The 23,870-nt window shown below is 35.6% G+C and overlaps 1 protein-coding gene across 1 annotated transcript; it reads right to left on the bottom strand.

The window, feature by feature from the left end:
• Window positions 1-3,396: 3,396 nt before the first annotated feature.
• On the bottom strand, window positions 3,397-10,290 carry LOC104594513 (putative serine/threonine-protein kinase WNK4). Its single transcript, XM_010254817.3, has 7 exons — window positions 9,404-10,290; window positions 6,394-6,659; window positions 6,042-6,265; window positions 5,585-5,742; window positions 5,115-5,445; window positions 4,485-4,835; window positions 3,397-4,276 (listed from the first exon to the last, which is right to left on the bottom strand). The coding sequence occupies exons 1-7, from the start codon at window positions 9,494-9,496 to the stop codon at window positions 3,813-3,815; spliced, it is 1,887 nt and encodes a 628-aa protein (XP_010253119.1). The 5' UTR covers window positions 9,497-10,290; the 3' UTR covers window positions 3,397-3,812.
• Window positions 10,291-23,870: the final 13,580 nt, after the last annotated feature.

Raw genomic sequence — 23,870 nt, 5'->3', positions numbered from 1 at the left:
ACTATAAACTATAAACTATAAAAATAATATATTTCATCTACCTTAGACGATTTATATATTTTATTTTACACATAATTATATGTTCAAAATGAAAAACATTGTTATTATTTGAAAAAATAGTTATTATATAAAAATACTAAATAAGTAAAAATTTTCAACAAAATTAATGGAAAACAGAAAATTGTAATTATAAAAACTGAAACAAATAATTTAAGATTTAGTTTTCCCAAAAGATTTAATAAAAACTGAAAATTATATAAATTTATTTTATCTACCTTAAATAATTTATTTGTTTTATTTTACAATTATGTGTAAAATAAAAATATTATATGTAAAAAATGAAAACATATTTACTATTTAAAAGTAGTTGTTATTTAAATAAAATACTAAATTAATAAATATTCTCAAAAATTAATAAAAACTGAAAATTATAATTATAAAATTGAAAGAAGGATAATTATTGTATAATGTTTGAATGTTCTAGAGTCCCAGTATTGTTTATTGTAATATTTCTCTTCATATAACCTATTGAAGTATGCATTTATCATGTCTTTATATCTTATTCATAGATAATTCAACTTTCAGTTTAGTATTATTAATGTATTTATGTGATTTGTATGCATTTCGCTAGCGTATCCAAGTGTTTCTATATCTTTCGTTCGTATCCATATGTTTTCAAAGTGTATCTGTATCCGTATCTGCATCCGACTTATCCGATACGATACTGATACTTTGATCATTGATCAGAGGTTTACATTTGAAAAAAAAAAAAAAACTCAAGAGGTGGGCAAGTGGCAGACGCTTTCCTCCAACCATTTTGACCTCTATAGTTTGTAGGATGAACAGATTCAAAAGGGGGAAAAAAGGAAAAAAAAAAAGATTAAGAGGATAAATTAAAAAAAAAAAGTCCTCATAGTCAGAATTATGACATTGTTTGTTTGCGGAACAAGTTTGAATCAGATACAAATTTTGCATCTATTTCTGTTTTGCATCTAATTGTTTATAATTGTAATTTATACTCTTGATACAAATTTTTGTATAATGGTACAAATTTTGCTTTCCAAAAACTGGTGCAAAATTAGCACTAGTTCCTACCTCACTCCCAAACTAAGTATCAAAGTATCATGCCTTCAATCATGTAAGGTGAGAACAAGGATCAAAGTATCAATATCGGATATCTTATCAAACAACTCAGATATGAATGTGCTTTGAAAATACATGGATACAAATGAAAAATATGAAAACGCTTACAAAAATAAAAATGTATATCCTAATGATAAATGAAAAATATGTTACAATTAGTATGGTGGGGTGCATAAATATCATACAACTTTATAGATAATGCATATTATATTTTAATTATATTAAAATTCCAAATGTAAATTAAAATATCATTTAATAATTTATAAAAACATATAATGTTGACTTGAAATATATCAAAATTTTTAAAATTTATAAGATGCATATTTATACAAATTCATAATTTTTAATTACTAAAATAATTAGTCCATTATTAATATTGTTATTTCTTTAATTTTTTGAAATAAAAAAAAATCATTTCTTTTGATATAAATATAGATCGGTGGATTTGATAAATTCAATTTAATATTATATTCTTGAATGTTTTGTAAACGATATTTTTATTTTTATAAATAATAAACATGTTATTTATTTGAATTGCGATGTAGACCTAAAAGTGGCATGGCTTATTAGTTTAAGGCTACATTTAAGATTTGGATGTGGGCATTATACTTTAGATATAACTTTGGTTCAAATCACATCATATGCATTTTTTAATAAAAGGACATGGATATCTTTGTAAATTGTATCTTGTGCCAAAGACTAGCTAATTGGGAACACCTAATGTACTTTCATTGGGAGATGTTCGCAATACGCGGTTGGGATACGTTGTGAGGCACGGTGGGGCACGCCCTGTGGGGTACCAATGTGAACTCAATACTGCAAGGGTCTATATTTAAAACATTAGGTGGAAGTACACTTTGCTTTTCTAAAACAAATATAACAAAGATAAGCAAGAAGTAAACCAAAATTTACATTCACCTTATTTACATGCACTATCCTTTGCCAATGATATGTATCGTATCATTGGCTTCCTAATACGCCCTTATAGGGGGTGTCTCGGGGTCTAACCTGGTTAAGGGGGTCCTTAAATTGACTCCTCTGAACTAGGTTAAAAAAACTAAAAAAACAAAGGACACTGGCCTCAATACAATTGGTATCGATATTTTGAAACTTGGCCCCAGCATTTACTTCAATGCAAATGCAAAACTGAGCCTAAAAACCCAAAGTTATGATGTCCACATCATCACCAATCCTCGCACCAGGATTGCAATGTAACCATCTTTTTTTTTTCTTTTATCACTTGCAAATTCACCCTACAGCACGCACTTGGAATTAGACATGTTCATGGACCGAGCTCGGGCCGGGCTTTTGCTCTTCATTAACATAAATTTTTCAGGCCCAAGCCCAGCTCGACCAATTGGCCTAAAACTTAGGCCTGAACCTGGCCCTCATAAAAAGCTCGAAGCCCGACCTGGGAGTCTAAGCGCCAATGCCCTCTGAGATTGAGAGAATGGTGCCTACTAAGTTTGTCGATTCCTAGGAGTCTGAGAGTGAGAATAGAAAGTGAGAAGATAGAAGATGACAACAGTGCTGGCCAGAGAGAGAGAAAGAGAGCTCACTGCTGGAGAGAGAGACGATCTAGATCTGGTGGCACTAATCGTCGGGGCCTGAATTCGCATAATGAAAACAGTGCGCTTGGGTTCTAGTGGCGCCGACTAGAGAGAGAACTGAGAATGAGAAGAAAGAAGATGAAGACGGTGCCAGTTGATGAGAGAGAGAGAGTGAGTGAGTGAGAATGAGAAATGAGAACCACTTCTGAGAGTGAGAGTGAGAAAGGAGAATGAAAAGAAATGTTTTAAGAATTTAAGGTTAGGATTAGGTAATTTAAGAATTTAGGGTTTAATTTATATAAAAGTCGAGTCGAGCCGGACTGAGCTTTTTTAACAAATCCCGAGCCCTATGTGATGGTGTGGAGACGGTACTTCTACTTAGTTGAGAAAGATGTTTCGCCGCCTAACTTGCCCCTATCTTCATCTCACCATTGGCAACTACAATGGTCTAATTTCGAGGCAAGGGATTCAAAACTCACAACTCCTTGTCTCATTGGATTTGATTGATGACTAATTCACTCACAATTCCCTAACCCAATTCCCTCACAACTGGGAAAGTGAGAACGCGAATGAATGTATAAATAGTTAAATACCACACATTCTTTGGTCGTGCTATTACTTGCTTTAAGTAGGACCCGGTGAGGTGACCTGGTGTCATATCAAAGCAAAGGGGGGTTGTGTGGTCATACATACTTCATTCTCATGGTATAAATTCCCGCATACCATTATTGCCTACAAAATAATATACATTACATTCGAGTCTCAACTTCAACACATTGTGGCGCTTGCCGCTTGGAATACGAGTCCAGGTTGGCTGATTTGTTGGGCGCTCTCTGTGGAGACTGGAGAGCTAATGCTGACTTGAACTAGTCAAAGCCTCAACTCAAGCAAGCACCCAAGCTTCTGGCAATACCACTGTACAACGAACCTCGCCGGTGCACTCCCCCTCCACACTCCTCACGACACAAGTATACATTCACATCTATATCAAACTCCATACATATATATATATATATATATATATATATATATATATATATATATATATATATATTACCAGACATACTTCTTCCCCATTAAATTTATGAGGCTAATTAATTAAACCATCTCAAAATATTCTCACCATTTAAATCCTTGCTTCTTACCCTTAAGCGGTGAGCCCTTCTCACACAATCCCTTGGGAGATTGAAATCCGATACTCTCCACATCACCCACAGTCTTGAACAGGCGACGCTTGTTTACCTCCTCAACCAAAGTGCGGTGTAACAACTGACTGCGCACATCCACTAATGATCGGTTTCTTGTCAATTGACGATTATCCACTCTTCCTGATTCATTGGAACTAGAAGCTCTGCGAGACTGCCGATTCATACCAATCGAGTGCCCTGCCCTCGCCTTCTCCTCAGGGCAGAATCTCGTGGACTGATGGTGGGACATTGCAGCTGAGCAGTAGTCTCTTCTTCTAGGACTTGGATTGAAATCATGTTCGCTGCCTGAATTGTAATTTATGTTGGAGTACATGCCCGACGACTGTGAGTGTGCAGAGCTTTGAGAGCTAGCATCGTCGTCAGCAAACAAGTCGCCTGCATGCATGCATCAATATTATTGATCTCATTCATCAATAAGCTCTGTTTTCGCTTTACCCTTGTTTACTTTAGAGTTGTTTTCATCCCATGCATAGATAACACAATTTCTTCTATAGCCTAATCCAGCATTAATTAATTTTTATTCTAATTCCCATCTCAATTGTTATACTGTCCAAAATTATAGCGCAAATGCGTCGGAACATACCTTGGAGCCAATCACAGCCATTAAATGTACCCTCCCCACGAGAAATGTGGGTTGAACTGATCAGTCCAGAGAGTGAGGCGTGAGAAGAAGAACAGGAGGAAAAAGAACAGAAAGCATGGTGAGGTCCATCATCATCATCATCATCTTGATAGCTAAAGGTTTGGTGAGGGTGAGGTTCAGGTTCAGGTTCCTTCCAGTGTGGCACCAAAGCTGAAATCTCATTCTCAATCACCTCGGCGATCTCAAACGGTTCACGATCGGTAATCTCCAGCTCTTTCACCATCTCGGTCGCAACATCGACCGGGGTGTCACTTAGAATGTCAAAAGGAAAATATATGTTCCTCACACAACCTGTAGTAAAACAAGGAATAGTATATACCCTGTCACTCAGAATTTTCATTAAAGAAGACAAGGCCCGTGCTGTGCGTAGAAGGTAGAAGTGTAGAAGTAGCTTAGCTAGTCTAGCCTTGGAAATAAATCGGGCGAGGCACACAATTGGATCAGTTTCTCTCTACCTAGCTATTTCAAAAGTAGTCCCAATTAATTAATTAAGCCGTGCCCAGTACAACCAAGCACGGTATCTATATATCTAGCAACAGAATCCTAATTAATTGAGGGGCTGAGGCTTACCTTCCTTATCAGCGATCTGTACTTTAAGAAAGATGGTATCATCTTCAGGGTTCATCTTCCCTGTAATTTTCATGTCTGTAGTAGTCTTTCTCGGAGTAGCAAGTGGCGTTGGCAAATAAACATGACTGTACTCTGGTGCAGGATTTTTAGTAATCGACTTGTGATCAGTAATTCTTGGAGCTGGCAACATCTCTTCTTCGTGAGAGGCAAGGAAGGGGTCGAGCAAGAGTTGTTTTGCAGACATCCTCTTTGAAGCAGTCTCCAAGCATTTCCCAATGAATTGTTGGGCTTCCAAGTCGTGAATCCGGTAGAATGCGTCTGGCAGCTTTCCCTAGAACGTAGAAAGCGGGGATGGGGATGGGGATGGGGATGGGGGGGAGGGGGGGTCAGATTATATATATTCATCATCAGGATGATCAGGTCATCAATGCAAACCGGAAATCATCACGACATCGGAGCCCTGAGCTTACCGATGTCACTTTCTTGTAGATTTGAGCTGGGTTAGAGCACTCGCTGTATGGATACTCAGAAGTAAGCATCTCTAGAACGCACATGCCAAAGGAGTATATGTCCACGAGCTCGTTGTATTCTTCTTCATATAGTTCTGGTGCCATGAATTCCGGGGTGCCTAGCAGTAATAGCATGTCTGATTAGATCCAACTTTACAAGTATTCATAAGATAATGATTAATAATGAGATCCAAGTCCCAAATTAATGACTACATTTTCATAGATCAAATTAGTTAATGAAACAACCAACAGGGGATATGTTTGAATAGGCCGTAAGTTTTTGACTTTTAATCAAAGAGGATATAAATTAAAGTATTAAACGACCTACGGTCTTCACTAAGATCTACACATAAGAAAAGTTTCTGATGTGAGCTAGTGGGAGCTGATCTAAAGAAATGAAGAAAGGGATGATTAGTACCTATCACACTGTGGGCGGGTTGAGACCCACGGAGAATGGCTGCTAACCCTAAATCACCAATCTTCACTTGTCCGAGATGGCCATTGACAAAGATATTATCGCACTTGAGGTCCCTATGGATCACAGGAGGATTATGACCGTGCAAATAAACAAGACCACGTAGGATTTGGCGGGCCCAATTCTTGACAGCTCGAATATTTACCTGCTTGTATCTCTGTCTATATCTGTGTCGCATAACATGGCATACAAATTTCACTAATCGTCTGATATCTTACTTGTTCAGAACAAGAATACAAGCAAACGACGGTCAATAATATAATAACATGAAGAAGAAGATGTTACAAAGTCATACTCTCTTAGGGTGCCTGAAGTAAACATTTCGGTGATAAAGTTGAATGTTCTCCGAGCGACATCGATCCACGAGGTGTAGAATCGGATGATGGAGTCGTGATTTAGGGTGCTAAGTAGGTGAACCTCTGAATACAGCCTCTGCAATTCCTCGGGTGACCGGAATACATCATTGAGTTTGACCTGGTTCCACGCCACCTCCATTCCAACTACCTCATCAAATGCTTTATAAACTGTCTTCATGGCTCCTCGGCCTAAAACATCCTCGAACTGCAACATACAACAGACATATGATAAGACCCATAAACACCCCAACAGTGATCATGATCACCATTTCCTTGCCTTAATAATGATGTAAATTAGTTCCAGCTTTGACTTCTCCTTACAAATTGTATTAATAATAATAATGTCTAAAATGAAATTAATTAAAGACTTTTTTTTTAAACAGCACTATTTTGTGCCCCAAAAATTTATAAAGACTAAAGTGATGTTCTGTTTTTGTTTTTTTTTTTTCATTTTTTCATTTGAAAGTGTTGCAATTAATATAATTGTGATCGAAGCAGATGTGATGAAGCTGGAAACTGTTTTGGAGCGAGTGAACTTCAATGTTAATCAAGTTAAAGTAATTTTATCTAATTTAATGAATAAATGTTAGAAACCAAAAACTAATGGAATGTACTAATTATATCATTACTTGTTTAACTTTACTTGAAATGGTGCATTTAATTACTCTGAGTTTTATTATTGGGTAGGTAGAGAAACCAATCAGAGTATCAGACGAATCTTGAATAGTATGTATCAAACAAAATGGAATTCCCTCCCCTCCTCCACCCACCTAATTAACAAAAGAACATCCGGAAGAAAAAAATATAAAGGAATCTGTCGCTTTTTCGGTTTTATCACATCAATATCATTGATATAAATAAAAGAATTAATGCACTCAGGATCTGTTGCTCGTTTGGCTGTGGATTGTGGATTGTGGATCGCTTATTAAGTAACCGGTCACAAGTAAATATGCCAATGTGCTGTACCCATGGGTCAACAGTCAACTTAATTATAAGCATATGGAATATTGATGTATTCACTTGTGATTTCCGGGCTCAATTAAGGAGGATGCCACGTCCCTCAGCCCAGTGGAAAACCCACTCACGTCACGTCTCCTTGGCTCCTTGCCATGGCCCATGGAAAGAAAAATAAAAAAGAAAATGAGGATGAGGTAGGTACGAGAAAGAAATGACAAAAATAAAATAAATACTCGATCAACGGTAATTACTAATTAAGCATAAGTATTCTTCTATTAATTCCCTTTAATCTATTAATATAATGTATTTTCCTGTTTAGCCATGCATGGTTGTAGTTTCAACTTTCAAACACCTGGCAATAAAGTTCCCGCAGCACCAAATCCTTGTGGTTTCAATGGTCAATGGAATAATCTTGGGTAGATATTAAAACATCATTTAATTTCAAATTAAAATATATATATATATGTATCACTGTTTTCAAAACCGGATCACACCAGAAAAACCGGGAACTGGTCAACTGATTTTTTCTCTCAAAATTATTGATTTTGGTCAACAAAATTAACCATTTGAACTGGTAACCGAACCCCTGATCAATTCAGTCACCGGTTCGTTTTTAAAAACCATGATATTTATCATCACCATGTCCACAGCTTTTTTTCTTTTTCTTTCCAACCACTGGAGATGGCCCAACTACGAATTCTCATTCTCATCCCATATTTTCCATGTTATTCCTCTTTTTAATTCATTGGAAAAAGAAGATCCACTCATTTAAGAGGGGAGAAAAAAAAGGTTATTTTGGTCTTAAACTTGACTTAGAAAAAGCTTTCCTTTCTACATGTTATTTCTGTGATAAAACATCTACGCTTATTGGCATGGTCTTGGTAGTTAGTACTTAAGTTGACATATTCAATTAATACTCAAGTGGACATAATAATAATAATTTATAACTCCATCCGTGCATGTAACGGGTCTTTGCTAGTACAGAATATTTCAAAGCTAGCTTGTATGCGATAAGATACATATCGTAGGAGCCTGAATTATCATCTTACACACGCTATAATCTTTGAATTGGAAGTGCACTAGATTTCCGACCACCAGCACCGGCTGGTTCTCTGAGACGTCGAAGGAAAATAGGGAAATTGACCATGTGAACCACATGCTCCACATGATCCTAGCCATACCATTTATTGATTCAACCCGTATGATGTATGTATCAATTTGTTTGTTTTTCCCAACAACAACAACAACTTCTGCTCAATATGGGAAGAAGAAATAAAAATTAAAACTCTAAACGGTATACAAAACACAAAGACGTACGCCCGGAGAAAAAGAAAGAGTTGTAGGAATACCGACTCGGGAGAGAGAGAGAGTAGTGTAGTTGATATTTGATAACTAATAACCATTGATCAATGGACGAAGAAAATATTCTTAACAAAATAAACAGACTGTGAACGGAAACGGAAAATATAGGGGGGGGAGCGGAAATTTGAAAAAGAAAAGAATTAAAAAATAAAGCGAATCAGAATTCAGAAACATATAGTCATATACAGTAAAATCCAGCTGACTGATAGATGGTTCTAAAAGACTTAACTTAGAAACGACGACTTTGTCCGGACGGGAAGTTAAGAACAGCCTTTCTGGGAAAATTATTGGATGAAACTTTAAAAAATGGGAAAAGAGAAATTTGATATACTTGTTGTCCCTTACAAAACCACTTGCCAAAGCTTAGAACCAAGCAACGTGATATTTTAAATTAGGGTAGACTTTTGGAATAGCAAGTTGTTCATTTAATTAAACCCTTTATTAATTTTTTTTATTTTTTGAGAAAGTATTTTTTATTTATATTTGAAATCAGGAAAACTAGGTGATCCGTATCCAAGTTGTCTCTCTGCTCTCTCTTTCTGTCTCTCGTTTTTCTTGCGTAATAGTGATACTGAACAATAAATTTAAATTTATAAAATGAAAAGAAAAAATACAGAGCGGAAAACTTACACGTCCATACCGGCCGGTTGGATCGGTCTCGACGTACCCAGAGTTGGGGGGGGTGGCTCCGTCAACACGTTCCCGGAGTCGTGCTTTGTACATGTTGGAGCGATGGAGCCCTGCACACCGAGAAGAAGCTCGAAATCTCTCAAGGACAAAGGAACAAATTCGTACGTCTTTTCCTTATTTTGCTATATTCCCTACTGTTACTGTTAATAGGGAGTACTAGGGAAATATTATCTATCTTTTGTTATTCCTGGAATTAGGAGGATTGGATGAGTTGGGTGGGGATTATGGAAGAAGAAGAACTGCTAGATCCGAGGCTTTCCTTCGTGGTTTTCATAAGAGAAGACACCGAAGAGAAGCCAGAATAGCCTGGAGTAATCGATCCTGAGCATGATCCAAGCCATTTCCACAACGGACGCACGTGAGAAGTCGTATTCTTTAGCAAGCATTTGAATGATAAGACTGATAAACAAAAAAGAAAGATAAATATGAAGAGAGATTTGACAAAGAGGATTTAATCGAGTGTAATGACAAAAAATAAAAATTGAGAGAGGGAAAAAGTATATAAGATCTTTTCTCTCTCTTTCTGCTAATGAAGCTTCTAGTTCTAGGGAATCTTGTTGTAGCAAGTGAGGGTGAGGGACGGAGAGAGAAAAAGTACTCTTTTTTGCTTGCGAGGGTAATATGGGGAAGCTCAGATAATAGAGATAATAGAGACGAAGCTTTGTGGAAGAACAGGGCTTCTGAATTTGAAGAATCTGTGACCACACTTTGGTGGCACCATTTGTGGATGGAGAGGAATCCAACAAGCGGTTTTGGCTTTTGGGGATGGGGCGAGAACAAAACTCCAACAAAAAACAAAAAGGTTTGTAGTAGAGCGAGAGCGCGGCGAGAGAAAGAGAGAATGAGAGAATCTAATATTGGAGGAAGATGGGGTGGTGAGATTTCATTCCAAGGGAAACAAACAAAAAGTGATTAGGGAGAGGTGGGTATGTGCCTTTGTGGCCTTGTGGGGGTGGGAATTAAGATGGTGGCCTAGTGGGGGAGGAAGCTAAATAGAGGGGGGGAAGGAGACGGAAACGGTACCGACGTACCGTGACGGTGGTTCCCACTTCCCACATATGCAATGCAATTCATGTGGCGTTATTTATTTCTGTCTTCAATCTTAACGCCGTTACTTGACACCCGACCCAAGTAGGAGTAGCAAGCAATATGGCCGGCTCGGCTCAGTTGACTCGAGCCGATGACCCCGCCCTCCAAACTCCAAACAAACCCACTAACCCAAATAAATCTGTATATCTCATATTCATCTTACCAATAAAAGCAATAAAAGCCCAAATAAACCATCTATTAATGGATAAATTACATTATATCAAAATCAGATGATGGAAACACCGTCAAGTCAGTAGTGGCTGCTGCTGTCTGTAACCACTGTAGATTAAACATGAAAGATTATCTCAGCCTTCCAAATTATCATCGGATTTGCTTCCTTGGACGGTTAAAATTAAAGAAGCGTCATTAGAAATTCGAAATCATCGAGTGAAGAAGGAATATATATGTATTTGGGACGGTTGGCTTTGTGGATTTTGACGGGTACAATTATATAATCTTGGAAAGCAACATCTTTGAATCTTTTTGAGATGCATGCTCGTGTCAGTGTTACTGTTGCGTTTATAATGGGAGATGTAAAGATGGAATTACACAAACACACATAAGTCTGTGGACTGTGATTTGAGTAGATTTTGGTTCGTTTTCTATATCATGACAAATTGACAATGATGGGAAGCAATGAAATTGAAAGCTCGGTCCTGCACTCATGCTCCTGCAGCTACAGGAACCCCATATAACCCCCTCGATCATCAATGGCCACACATGTTATCGTGCCAATAGGAAATAAACGCGTCATCGGATACTGGGATACTGGGATATTGGGATAGGGTCCCACCGTGAAGATTAATTGGCCCATGCACTTTCCTTTATCTCTTATCTATTAATACTGATGTAGTATACATATTATTACAACTCCCATCCTCCCCATACATATATCATCCACATCGATGCACAAAGTAATAATCCAACCATCTACCTTAATTACCAAAGGAAAACAACCCACTAGCTCTCAACGGCCCTTGGGATTAAGAAAAAAAAAGCTAATCTTTGTTATTAATGACCCTAAATGATGGTTCATTAACGGAGGACTTGTTTATGTTACATTTGTTATGTGGGGCCAGATTAAAAGCCACATATAAATAAATCTTGAAACTACAGGCTATTATTTAAATAGTTTTCTAAAACGTATACAAATAATAAACCCGTAAAAAAGATTAGTGCCTACTGCCTGGTCAACACTCAACAGGAGCTAGCTAGTCTGGTTATTGTTTTGGATAGTTGAGTAGATTGCTAAATCAACCCAAGAAATCGGTAGCTACATTGATTATCCAACTCGCCCTAATTAATTTATCAAGTTTTTTAGTGGCTTGTCGAGCAATCTCTTCTTCTCTCCAGAACAGCGTCACGAGGAAAATGGTGAAATTAATAGGGATTCTCTTATTTTCCCCTCCCCAAACTTCAACTCAAGTTGGCGGCACACCAAGTTCGTTGATATTTCTGGTTTTAGGATATCAGTTTATACTAAACAACACTTTATTCTAATCCATGTTTGATTAATATGCTAAAAGCTTTAAGATTGTTGCAACTCATTTTAAGGTTATGTTTGAGAGTGCTTATATTAAAAATAAGTGTTTATTTGAATAAATATTTATTTGTATTTGGCATTCTATTTTAAAAAATAAGCACTTATTTTATATCGGATGTTTGATGGTCTTTTTCTCCAATAAGCACTTAAATAATTGTGACTCTTTTGTCCTTCATTTTCTTTTAAATTTTCAAAACATCCAATCTAAAATGAATGAATAAAGAAGTGCTTTTATAAAAATACTTTTACAAAAGTGCTTTCATAAAATCACTTCCGTAAAATACTTTTATAAAAAGTGTTTTTTGTAAAAGTACCTTCATAAAAGTGATTTTGTAAAAATACTTTACTTTCGTAAAAAGTAATTTTCATAAAATTACTTTTATAAAAATGTCTTTGTAAAAGGGTTATAATTGGTATTCTAAAAATTCACTAGGGACAATTATGGGAGAAAAAGAATTGAATAAGTACTTATTGTATGAACACTTAAAAAAAGCTGAAAATTTGAGATTAAAAAATAAATCGTCATTTTTAAAATAAGCACTTATTTCCTAAACAATAATAAGTGCTTAATGGTGTGGTCCTCGCCCAAATAAACATTTATTTCTAATAAAGACTTATTTTAATTACTCCCAAACATGGCCTAAGTTAAATATTTTAACATTTAGGACCATAACACACCATCACACTTTCACACATCTTAGTGGCTACACTCTAAGCAGCTTTCACTGTGACAAGTAGCCATATTTACCAGACTACAGGCTACAGCAAGTCAGCAACTAACACCCTAAGGCAATTAGCCTTTTCCCTATGGAAATAATTTTCCTCTAGCAGCTTTCATTCTCTCCAAGTGAATTTTTTAGTAGTAGCATTCAATCTACTTTAAGGCTATGTTTGGATTGAACGAAAAAGTGGGGAAAGGAAAGAAAAGGCAAGAAAATTTACAAGATTTGTAAAAGTTTTCCTATCTTTCCTTTCCTTTCTCTACTTTTTCCTTCAACCAAACACAGCCTAAGTAGCTCTTCTCACAAATAGCCCTCTTCTTGATTTGAACCTAAGACATGGTGGTAAACTCTAATACCATTTGTTACATGCTTGACTAAATACATCAAAAGTCTTAAGATATTAGTGAAACACTTTTAACATTTAAGGTCATAATTTTTTTTGATAATCTTGTCAACCTCAAGATTAAGGGTTTGTATTATCCATTGGACTTGTTACAAGTATAGTGATCATAACTGTAATGTGCTGATGTAGCACATTACTGCAATGTGAAAAATCCTAGAATGCACTTATCTTCACTCACGTTGCTCTCATAACGCATTTATCTGTGTTATGGGATTTTTAGGTTTTTTTCTTCTTTTTAATATTTAATATCACATTAATAACGTGTTGGTTCCCAAAACACAGTGGGAGACCAAACGTCTCTTCTCTCTACCATTTTTCACATTCAAACTCTAACACACAGGACCCTCTCACTCTCAGACGTCCAGCAATCACATTCTCTAAGTCTCAGATTGGAAACAACTTCACTACCTTCAGGAGATCAAGAACACCTAGTATCAAACGTCCAACCTTCACACCCTCTCTTGGACTTTGACTTGACCTTCAAGAGAACAAATTTTTAACCATCTCAGCCACCTTTTTTTACTAGATTTTCTTTCCTTATATTCACATGCAACCTCTCACTTCTAAGGGTCTATTTGGTTTGAGGGAATAGGAGTCTGAAATTGGAATCGGAATAGTTCTTTCCCATTTTGGATGCTTGGTTAAACGGAATGGGGGAATGCCCATTCCCTACCCCACCCCAAGGAATGTGGTGTCAAAATGTCATACACACCTGCAATGAAACATGACATTCCCCCACATGGCTGTACATGGTAAGTATTTGTAGTTGTAAAGAGCTGGTGGTATTGGACCCTGTACAACCAACGGTTCCTCTCCCCATTTGGAGTAAATACTTACCACGTGGCACTTACTACGAGATAAGATGGACCCCACTTAATAGACACCTCTTAATAAAATTTTTTATGCATTTTCTGCATTTTCTCTGCAAATGGTGTTTTTGCATTTTTTTCTGCAAAATTTTTACATGTTTTTTTTTGCAATTTCTGCAAATTTTGAGTTTTTTTCATGCATTTTAATGAATTTTCTACAAAATTATTGTAATTTCTGCATTTCCTATAAAATTTCTACAATTTCTGCATTTTTTGATAATTTCATGCATTTTCTGTTTTTTTTTTATTAGGGGCAAAATTGGAATTCATGGCTGATTCTGATTCCAGCCTCTTAATAAACCAAATAGCATAAATCAGAATCAAATTCCGATTCTGGTCTGAACCAAACAATCAAGCGAAATAGGTCATTCCGATTCCGATTCCAATTCCGGTTGCAAACCAAACGGGCCCTAAGTTTTGTACACAGTTTTCTTCCAAGCAAAAGTTTCAATGAGGTTTTAGCTGTTGCAAACATTACAGGAGTTTCAGACGTTTTACCTCATTGTTTGATCGGGTTGGACCACCCGTGACATGATTTTGAGTCGGCCCGGCCCAATGGTTTATGAGCCATTCCATGGCCCGACACGATTGTATGGGCCAATTCGCTGTGCTAGGCTTGGGGTTTCAAGCCCGGCCTAGCCTGCGACAAGCTATGCTCGGCCCGTCCAAAGAACTAGCCGTTGGAGACCTCCCCACCCCACCCCACCCCCCCAACAACTAGTTTCAACTTTTTTTTTTTGGGTGGGGGTTATAGAAATACCCCCAACAGCTATATAGGGGATATTTATGTATTTAGGCTTTGGGGGAGATAAAATGACAATAATGCCCCGCCCTAACAACTATATAAAAACTAGTTTAGGGGGATATTTAGGTAAAGTGATAAATGACTTTATAATGACCAAAACACCCCTCCCAACAACTAAAAAACAACTAGTTTTTATGGCATTTTGGGGAATTAAATTATTTTCAATTCCTATAAATAGTCTTATCCTCCACCATTCTTATCACACCAATTCTTATACTCTCTTAGTCTCTTGTACAGTATACTCTCTCAAATCTCAATCTCTTCTCATACATCATACTCTCACATATATTATCATACTCTCACTACTCTCCAATTCTCAACTTGATTCAAGTTTCAACAAGAAGAAGGCTTGCTCAGATATCTCAAGTTAGCAATTTGGGAGACTTAGAGGCTTCAATCGTTGAAATCAAGTTGAAATACCGAACCGGCAATCCGGGTTATTGTAATTAAATTAATTTTTATTTTTTATAATTAAAAAAATGGTCAACTCCTCTTCTCACTCTTGACACAAATTCCCCAACGTAGTCAATGTCGACGATGTCGATGTTCAATTGCAATATGATAGTATTAGCGCCGATATGGATGATGTTGATATCGTCGACGTTCCCACCCTAGTACTGCTACTAGAGGTAGGTTAAAGAAAAAGGAGAACACTAGATTTTATTATCCCAGTTTGAATAATATTTAAAATAAAGGAGGTTAAGGGGAAGGGAAAGTAAGCCATTTGTCAAAATGTAGGAGTGACTTTAGCTATAGTAGTAGTGGTGGTACTGGCCACTTGGGTAGACATTTGAAACGCTGTTTGATAAAAAGAAGAAGGGAAAGAAACATTACAAGCACAAATAGGAAGTGAGATTTTTTGTACTTTTAAATATTCTCAATTAAAAATGAGGCAAGAATTAGCAAAATATATTATGCATGTCGAACATCCATTTTTATTAGCTGAAGATACTAAAATTGAAAGACTTTTACGTAAATATATAAATCCACAATTTAAAAAAGTTTCTAGAAATACTATTAGAACAGATGCAATTACTTTTGATATTTGGACATTTAAATTTAACATAAGTTATATTTGTGTTACTAGTCATTTTATTGATGAAAAATGGCTTTTATATAAATCCACATACTGGCCCAATTATTGTTGCAAGTATTTTAAATACTTTACATATTTATGGAATTGAAAATAAACTTTTTTTATTAGTTTTGATAATGCTAGTAATAATGATTCATCAATAAATATTTTAAAGTCTCAATTAAAACCATTTTTAGATGGTAAATTATTTCATATTAGATGTGCATGTCAAATTTTAAATTTATGTATTCAAGATGCTTTAAATATTATTTCTCATCATATTTCTAAAATTAGAAATTGTATAATATATATTAAAAGTTATAGATCAAGAAAACAAGAATTTAAGTATTTATGTCAAAATTATGGTTTAAAATATAAACATCTTGTATTAAATGTTCAACATAGACGAAATTTTATCTATTCTATGTTAGAAAATTGTAATTACAAACAAATTCTTAGTGATTTTTATAATGCAAAAATGCCACACGATCCTATACTTGAAGAAGATTGGGAAATTGCAATTTGTATAGCTCGGCAAGTTAGCCTGAAGCACTTCGCCCAGGCCGACCTCGCCTCGGTCGGGCTGAGCTGACAGGTCTCTTAGCTGGTAGCGACCTGCCTCAGAGACCGGTCGACCTGTAGGAATCGATAGTGACCTGCGAGGAGAGCCCGTTGACTTGTCTCGAAGATGCGTTATCAGCCCGAGATCTCTGGAACATTAATGCCTTGACCGTTAGACTGGCCTACAGCACTGCACGCGCCTAAGTAACTCGAATGGACCGTAACCTCCGCACAAAACACATAACTGACGTAATAATTCACCTAATCAAGCGGAAAAGCTCCACGAGAAGATGAGACCCATTGTAAAGAGGCTCAAACCACTGACACCTATATAAGGTGTTCATTTCTACCTGTGAAAATACATGCGATTACAAGCTCTCTCATTCTCTAAAGGCTCTCAAACACTTTGTGACTTAAACATCGGAATGCCCATCCCAGATAAAGACAACCCAGACATTCTAACTCTTCTCTTGCAGAACAGAATCAGCTCGGCTTGACAAGATACTATCCAAATCAGAGTCCAAGTCATCTGACACGCGAGAGGAGGTGTTCAACTCTCACTCTCATAGATTGAATTTGAATACAATGAAGTTTTCAATAAATTGATCAAATTCGGATTTTGTTAATCCAATCCGATTAGAGCTATGCTTATAAGATGAGCATTGGAATGGGTCACTGGACACTTTGCTTTAAGGTGGTGACGTGAAAATGAATTGGGAGAAAAAAATAAGAAGGGAAAAAAGGTCTTCCTACACTGTTACCCTGTTTAGTGGGCGACAGAAAAATAAATGAAAAAAGATATTCTCCACACTGTTATTATTAGCAATCATTTAGGCTGCGTTTGATTCGAAGGAAAAAGTATAGAAATGAAGGAAAAGGTAAAGGTTCACAAACCTTGAATAGCTTTTCCTATTTTTCCATTCCTTTTCCTTCGAACTAAATTATCCAAAATTGAAGAAGTTGGAGAGAGAAATCAACGAGACATTATTCAATGAAATGACTCACACCAATGATTCAACGTGACCTGTAATATGACCTGGTTTTCCGTTAGGTAAGGTTTGGTTGACACAACAAATTATTTTTTTTAAAGAAACATAGCATAAGAGTAAATTAACCTTTTTATCAAACTAAACACACTAATTAGAGTGAATTAATCTTCTAAAGCCTGTTGTGCAAATTAACCCCTGCTGACTGCTGAGCAGTTTTTAGTTTTAACGACGCAATTTCTTTCTTTTCTTAACTTCTCTTTTTTTCCTCTTACTAATATTGTACTGCTTACAAGCTGCATTCATATATACCGCTCATCTAGAAAGATTGTTCCAGTCCATATGGATGGTCATATAATCTACACAGTACAGGCATGGTTTTTAAAACCGGACCAGACTGCATGGTTGGACCAGAAAAACCGAGAACCAGTTAGGTGACTGGTTTCATTTTACCCCAAAACTGTTATTTTCCTCAAAAGTGCTGATTTGGTCAGTAAACCGTTGACTCAGGCAGTTAAACCGTTCAACGGTTTGGCCAATTTTTATTTATTTTTGTCAAAATGGGCCATTCGTTCAGTTCGAACGGTCAGACCATTCGACCCGAGAACCGGACCCTTGAACGGTTCGTTGTCTGGGTCGGTTTTAAAAACCTTGTATATAGATTCTTTCATCCCAAAGCTCATTCGTGTTTCTTTCTCATCTCTTTTACACACATGTGCATATTTATTTTATATTAAATTATTAAAAACTTTATGGATCTTTATAGTAACCCATATTTACTCTTTAGGCTGCATTTGGTTGCAATGCAAATGCAAATATGTACACTACATATTTACCCATTTTTTGGTTCATGAATGCAAACATTGTTCACATTTTAAACCGTTTTTACATTCATTTTATTTGTTTGAAATCGGTGCAAAAGTGTGGGCCCATCATTAAATGCTCCAACTATCTTATGCTCCAATGCATTAGCTTTGGTCAAAAAGTTAATTATCAAAAGAAGATAAAATTTTATCCAAAAAATAGGTACAGTAATGCTTTATTCTTAGAGTACAAAAGTATCCGAAAATACATTTTTGCTCTGATAATCATTACTTTTTACGTTTCAAACAAATGCTCGTAAATGTGAACCAAGTAAATAAATACCCCGGTTCAGCGTTTGTATCGCAAACAAACGGAGCCTTAGGCTCAGTTTGGAAAGAGTACAAATGCAAATATGTACAGCCTAAATACATGCAAAATAATACAAAATATAAGGTTTTGCACTCTACATATTTGCATTTGTACTCCTTCCAAACTCAGCCTTAATTAATCTCTCTATTAAATCCTTATTTTCCTCTTAATTCTTTTAGACTGCATTTTCCATTCTTTATTTTAAGGACTTGTCTCATTTTTACAGTTAAAAATCCAATGTTCATAACATAAGAAAGGAGATAAGTCCTTAAAATAAGGAATGTCAAAGGCAGCCTTAATCCCTTTTGGCTCTCCATAAAGTATGGTGTAAATTAGATGGATTTAGTTAGGTTGGGTTAGGTTAAGGGTCAATCTAAATATGAACTTTAGCTTGGACCCAAAGTAATTTCTAAAAAGTAAAAACTCAAATTTGCCCACCAGTACATGGGGTGAACCAATCTAAACAAATCAGTGCTCCTTTCCTTGAGTTATCAAGTTTTTACTTCTATTTTTCTCATTTCCTTGGGTTATCAAGTTTTTCCCTATATTTTGCTCCTTTCCTTGGGTTCAGGTTTTTCCCTTTGTTTTTATTAATATAATTTAATGTAGATTTGTTTAATGGATTGTTCTGGTTTTATAATAAAATGTAGTAAGAAAGAACTTGGTTATTAATCCCATGCTAAACACGTTTTTTGGCTTTATAAGGTTACACAATGGAAGGTAATTCATTGCCCCAACTCAAGTCTTTGCTACAACTAATTAAATAAGGTATCAACTGAGCTACCATTAATTGGTTTATATACTTAACTATATAATCACGTGCATCGCATGGGTCACCGCTAGTATATATAAGAAGATAGAAAAATTATATTTCTTTTAAATTTAATTAACCTAGTTGATAGATGCATCATCAGTTAGTTCAAAGGAAGCTAATTGGTTGATGTGCCATGTGCTCCATGAATAATTTGGGCACGTAAGTCCATACTTTTTCTTTGAAATATGTCATTTGCAAGCAATTCAAATTGCAAGATTATGGATTGTTGGTCCTTGCACCAATTAATCATATGCAATAGCTTTATAGAAATAATATTGAAATGACTAGAAACCTGTTCACCAAAAATCGAAAAACCAAAAAATCGAACTGAATTTATAAAATTGAATAAAAAAATCAGTTATCTGAACCGATTGGTTCGATTCCGATTTGGTAATTTTAAAAAACAAAAGTACCGCGGTTTCAGATAATCAATATGAAAACCTGTGGTTAACCTAACCAATTACATATGTAATTATATATATTATATTATCTATATATTATATATGAATAAATATTATAAATATCAAAAAATCAAAAAACTAAAGAACCGAATCAGTTAAAAATCAAATCAATCAATTAATTAATTAATTGGTTTTGATTCATGATTTTTCAAAAACCGATGATACCGTTTTAATTTGAAAAATAGGCCCATAGTTCAATTAACCGAAGCATGAACGCCCCTAAAATCCATGACACAACAGTCCAATGCGCATTACCTACGTTTGCCTGTGCACTGTGTATACGTAGGATCTCTCTTTGCGTGGAGGCTACTAATTTTAACAAAAAGATATGCCCATAGATGTCAATAATGTCTATCCCTTTCTTATGAATATGATTGAGTTTTTAATTTATACAGGCTGAAATATTAACGGGAAAAAAAAAGAATAAAAAAAAATAGGGTATAAGAGGAGAGAGATCTGAATAGAATGAAGCGAGAAAAAAGATAAATGAACAGAGACAGAGATTGTGTGGGGGGAGAGAAGAAAGTATATGAATTGGATTTTTCAGATGGTGGCCTGGACAAGTGGACATGAATCCAAAAACAAGTATTTACATTAATAGTGAAGATGCGTTCAGTTTAATAAAATAAAACAGAAAAGTATGTTAATTTTTGTAAGAGTAGTCCGAAGTCAAGCCCAAAATTAACGTATAGGTTGGGTATGGGCTTGACCTTGCACTAAAACCCAGGCCCTGGCCTTAGGTTTCAATATTTGGGCTACGCCAAGTTTGGCTCTAAGCCCATCCCAACCCGCCATATTCAAACCCTAGGTTACCTCAATAAAATTCTGTGGTGAAGCTTCATGGACTATCTCCAATTGATGGCCAGATGCTGCAAGAGCAAATAAAAGTTGGAATTAGTAATAGCAAATCTGCTATTGATGATTTACCAACCTTGCAACTGCATATGACGAACTGTAGTCTCTCCTTAGTCCTTGCATTCTCTTGCCATTGAAGTTTTCGTATATTTTTGGGCTGATTCATGAATTAGATTTTCTTATATATGATCTATTTTACTAAGGCTGCATTTGGCATCTTTTTATATTAAGTATTTATCTCCTTTTGCTATTAAATTGTCTAAGCCAACTGAGGAAGATGAGTAAAATAGGTCTGGCACAACCTGTTTTCATCAAACCCATTATAAAAGATGGTTGTGTGATCCATACAATGTATGGGTCTCTTCCCTTTGCGTCATAACTCATAATACCTGTTTTAAAGACATCATGATACATGTAGGGATGATCATGGGCTGGGCATCCCGACTTCCTTGTGTTAATTAATAAAATGATGGTTTTTTTAATTAACTTTATAGTAAAAAATGCATAAGAATCTATGAAAATTATTATCTATATATTAACAATGGGTTGTTCGACTATGAGATAATCTCTTAATATAAATAACAAATCTATATATCCAAAAATATCAAATAAAAAATAAACTAAATTTACAACATAAATAATGGGTATCAAGCAAAATTAATCAGAATACTAGCCCTATTTTGTGTTCTGCCTTTAATTTATTATATTTTTTAAATCAATTCTTATACAAAATGTTCAAATAATATTTTATCCAAATGAAATGGGGTTCATAATTAACCTTTATAATCAAACTTTCAAAATTGATTATTAATTTTAAATAAAAAACAGAAATAATTGAGTTCAGTGACCTCATGCTTAATACAGGAGTCATTCACTAGTCATAATTGATAATGGAACCCATGCTTTACTATTGGTCTGAAGCCTTGAAGGCGTTGGATCTGCACTTTTTCCCCTCCCTCTCTCTATTGTAAATTTGTAATTGAAACATGTAAGTTTGTAATTGAAACAAGCAGTCAATTAATCATTAGTCATCCAATCGGGGTTGAGTTTGAGTTCACTGCTCTTAAGTTCCTCCATGAGCATGCAGCCCCATCTGTAATCAGTGCACAGTCAGTGCAAAGTTTGTTAGAGCAGCCATTATAGTTTTACATTACATTGGGGATATCTCTTCATAAAATAAAACATGGAAGTATGGAGATGTTCCCGAAGCAAGATTTTTCGAACAACGGCGTTCGAACGGGCTGTGAAGCCGATCTCAGCTGTCACCCATCAGAATTCCAAATCTAGTGACATTCTACTGGATGATTATTTCAAGACCAAGGTTTCAGATTTTGGGTTGGCCAAAATAGGTCAGATTACGTCAAGCCTGTAACAAAGTGAATCACAACCGTTAGTATGCTGTGAACGAGCTAGAGAGTCCGAATCAACCACACTTGAGTTGTTTCCGATGGTTGAGCAGTTACGTTCAATGTCATTACTCAACTATTATTCCTAGAGAGTGTTTTCAATCACTAGATGCGCCTCACTTGTTGCAGGTTCAAAGGTTGAAGATGATGAATATTGCTTTGTATTTTAGCATTAAAACAAAACTTGTTAAGGGTAAATGAGGCATTTTAAAAATAAATGCATTTTGGAGCCAAAAAATAACACTTCCGTTTAAAAAGGAAGGTAACTGTATACATATTTTTTTAAAACAACAGAAGAGTGTTTTTTTTTTTCACGATTAAAACATAAGAGAGGTTTATATGATTATCAGAAAACTTAGAAGAGGTTTTTGTATTTTACCTTTTTGTTTTTTCTAATGCTATAGGCACAAACCTCTTATTGGACCCATTTTACAGGTCAAATGATGAATTTTTTGTTATTTTGGATTTTAAGAAAATTTAATCTGAAAATAAAACCGGATGATGGTTTAAACAGTTCAACACTTCAACCATTCTGATGAATGCGGAGATTGAAAACATTGGGACAATGATATAATTGCTCTGGCTGAATGTTTTAGCTGTTCTACGGAAACAATGATGAGGTTGTAAAAGACATGGGTCTGTGTGGAATCTTATTGTTGATTTCACCTTTTGAATGTACGATTGTAAGTGTTATGAGATGAGGTGTAAGGATCAATTTCGTGTGAAGAAAATCAGATTTCATCACTGTTCTTCTTTTATCAATTATTGATGATCCACGGTTTTCAGAGCTTAAAAAATGATAAAAAGAATTAAAAAAAGAAAGAAAAATCAAATTGGTTATCTCATCAACTGGCTGTATTATTTTCGGTAGCCAACCAGAGCTCCTTTTTTTTTTTTTGTGAAGAACCAATCAGAGCTTATTGGTCGGTACATGTTTTGATCGATCATATCTCATGGCAGATAAGTTTTCAAGTGGGTCCTGCCTATTTGTTATTCTTTTCTTCTTCTTTTTAACTTTTAATAATTGCAGGCCATTAGATCGGACCACCTGTCCACCTCACGTGATCAAGTAGCGACAGAATCGATAATTATACATTTCATTTATTTTTTTTTCTTTTTGATATTTTACTTTATCCCAGTCTAATATTATCACTTGTGAGTCAAAAAGATGAAGTGCCTCGAACATTGTTCCATGGCGAAAATGCAAAACTCAGAACGAAGGATCCCGCAGTATTGTTAGGTTTTATGGGTGGTGTGGTACTGCCATGTCCTTCTCGTGCACCATGCTCTGTGCATTGTCTCACCTTTACTCCCCCTTGGCACGATATTTAGCGGGCGTTAATTTGGTCAAATGGATAGTTGATTTTATAATTGATGAGGGATAATTTAGGCTGATCAATGATGTGATTACATATGAAGGAACAGAATGATGTGGTTATATCTTAATGATCCCAATCACCTCAGTTAATCTAATTACACTGAAATTTGGGTAATTCAGTTACATGCACCGATCTGCTAAGGTGTTACATAACTTCTTTTTAGAAATAAGTCAACTGTTTCTGATCTCTTTGCGATCATGTCATATATCAACGGATTTTATCTTCTTCCTGCCTGATTTGTATGGAATTGGATAAACTTTATCAGT

The sequence above is a fragment of the Nelumbo nucifera genome, chromosome 2 (genome assembly GCF_055504915.1).
Source record: "Nelumbo nucifera cultivar China Antique chromosome 2, China Antique-T2T, whole genome shotgun sequence".
Classification (NCBI taxonomy): domain Eukaryota; kingdom Viridiplantae; phylum Streptophyta; class Magnoliopsida; order Proteales; family Nelumbonaceae; genus Nelumbo; species Nelumbo nucifera.
Note: the sequence above shows the minus strand (reverse complement) of the source record. Positions and strands in the feature narration are given on the sequence as shown.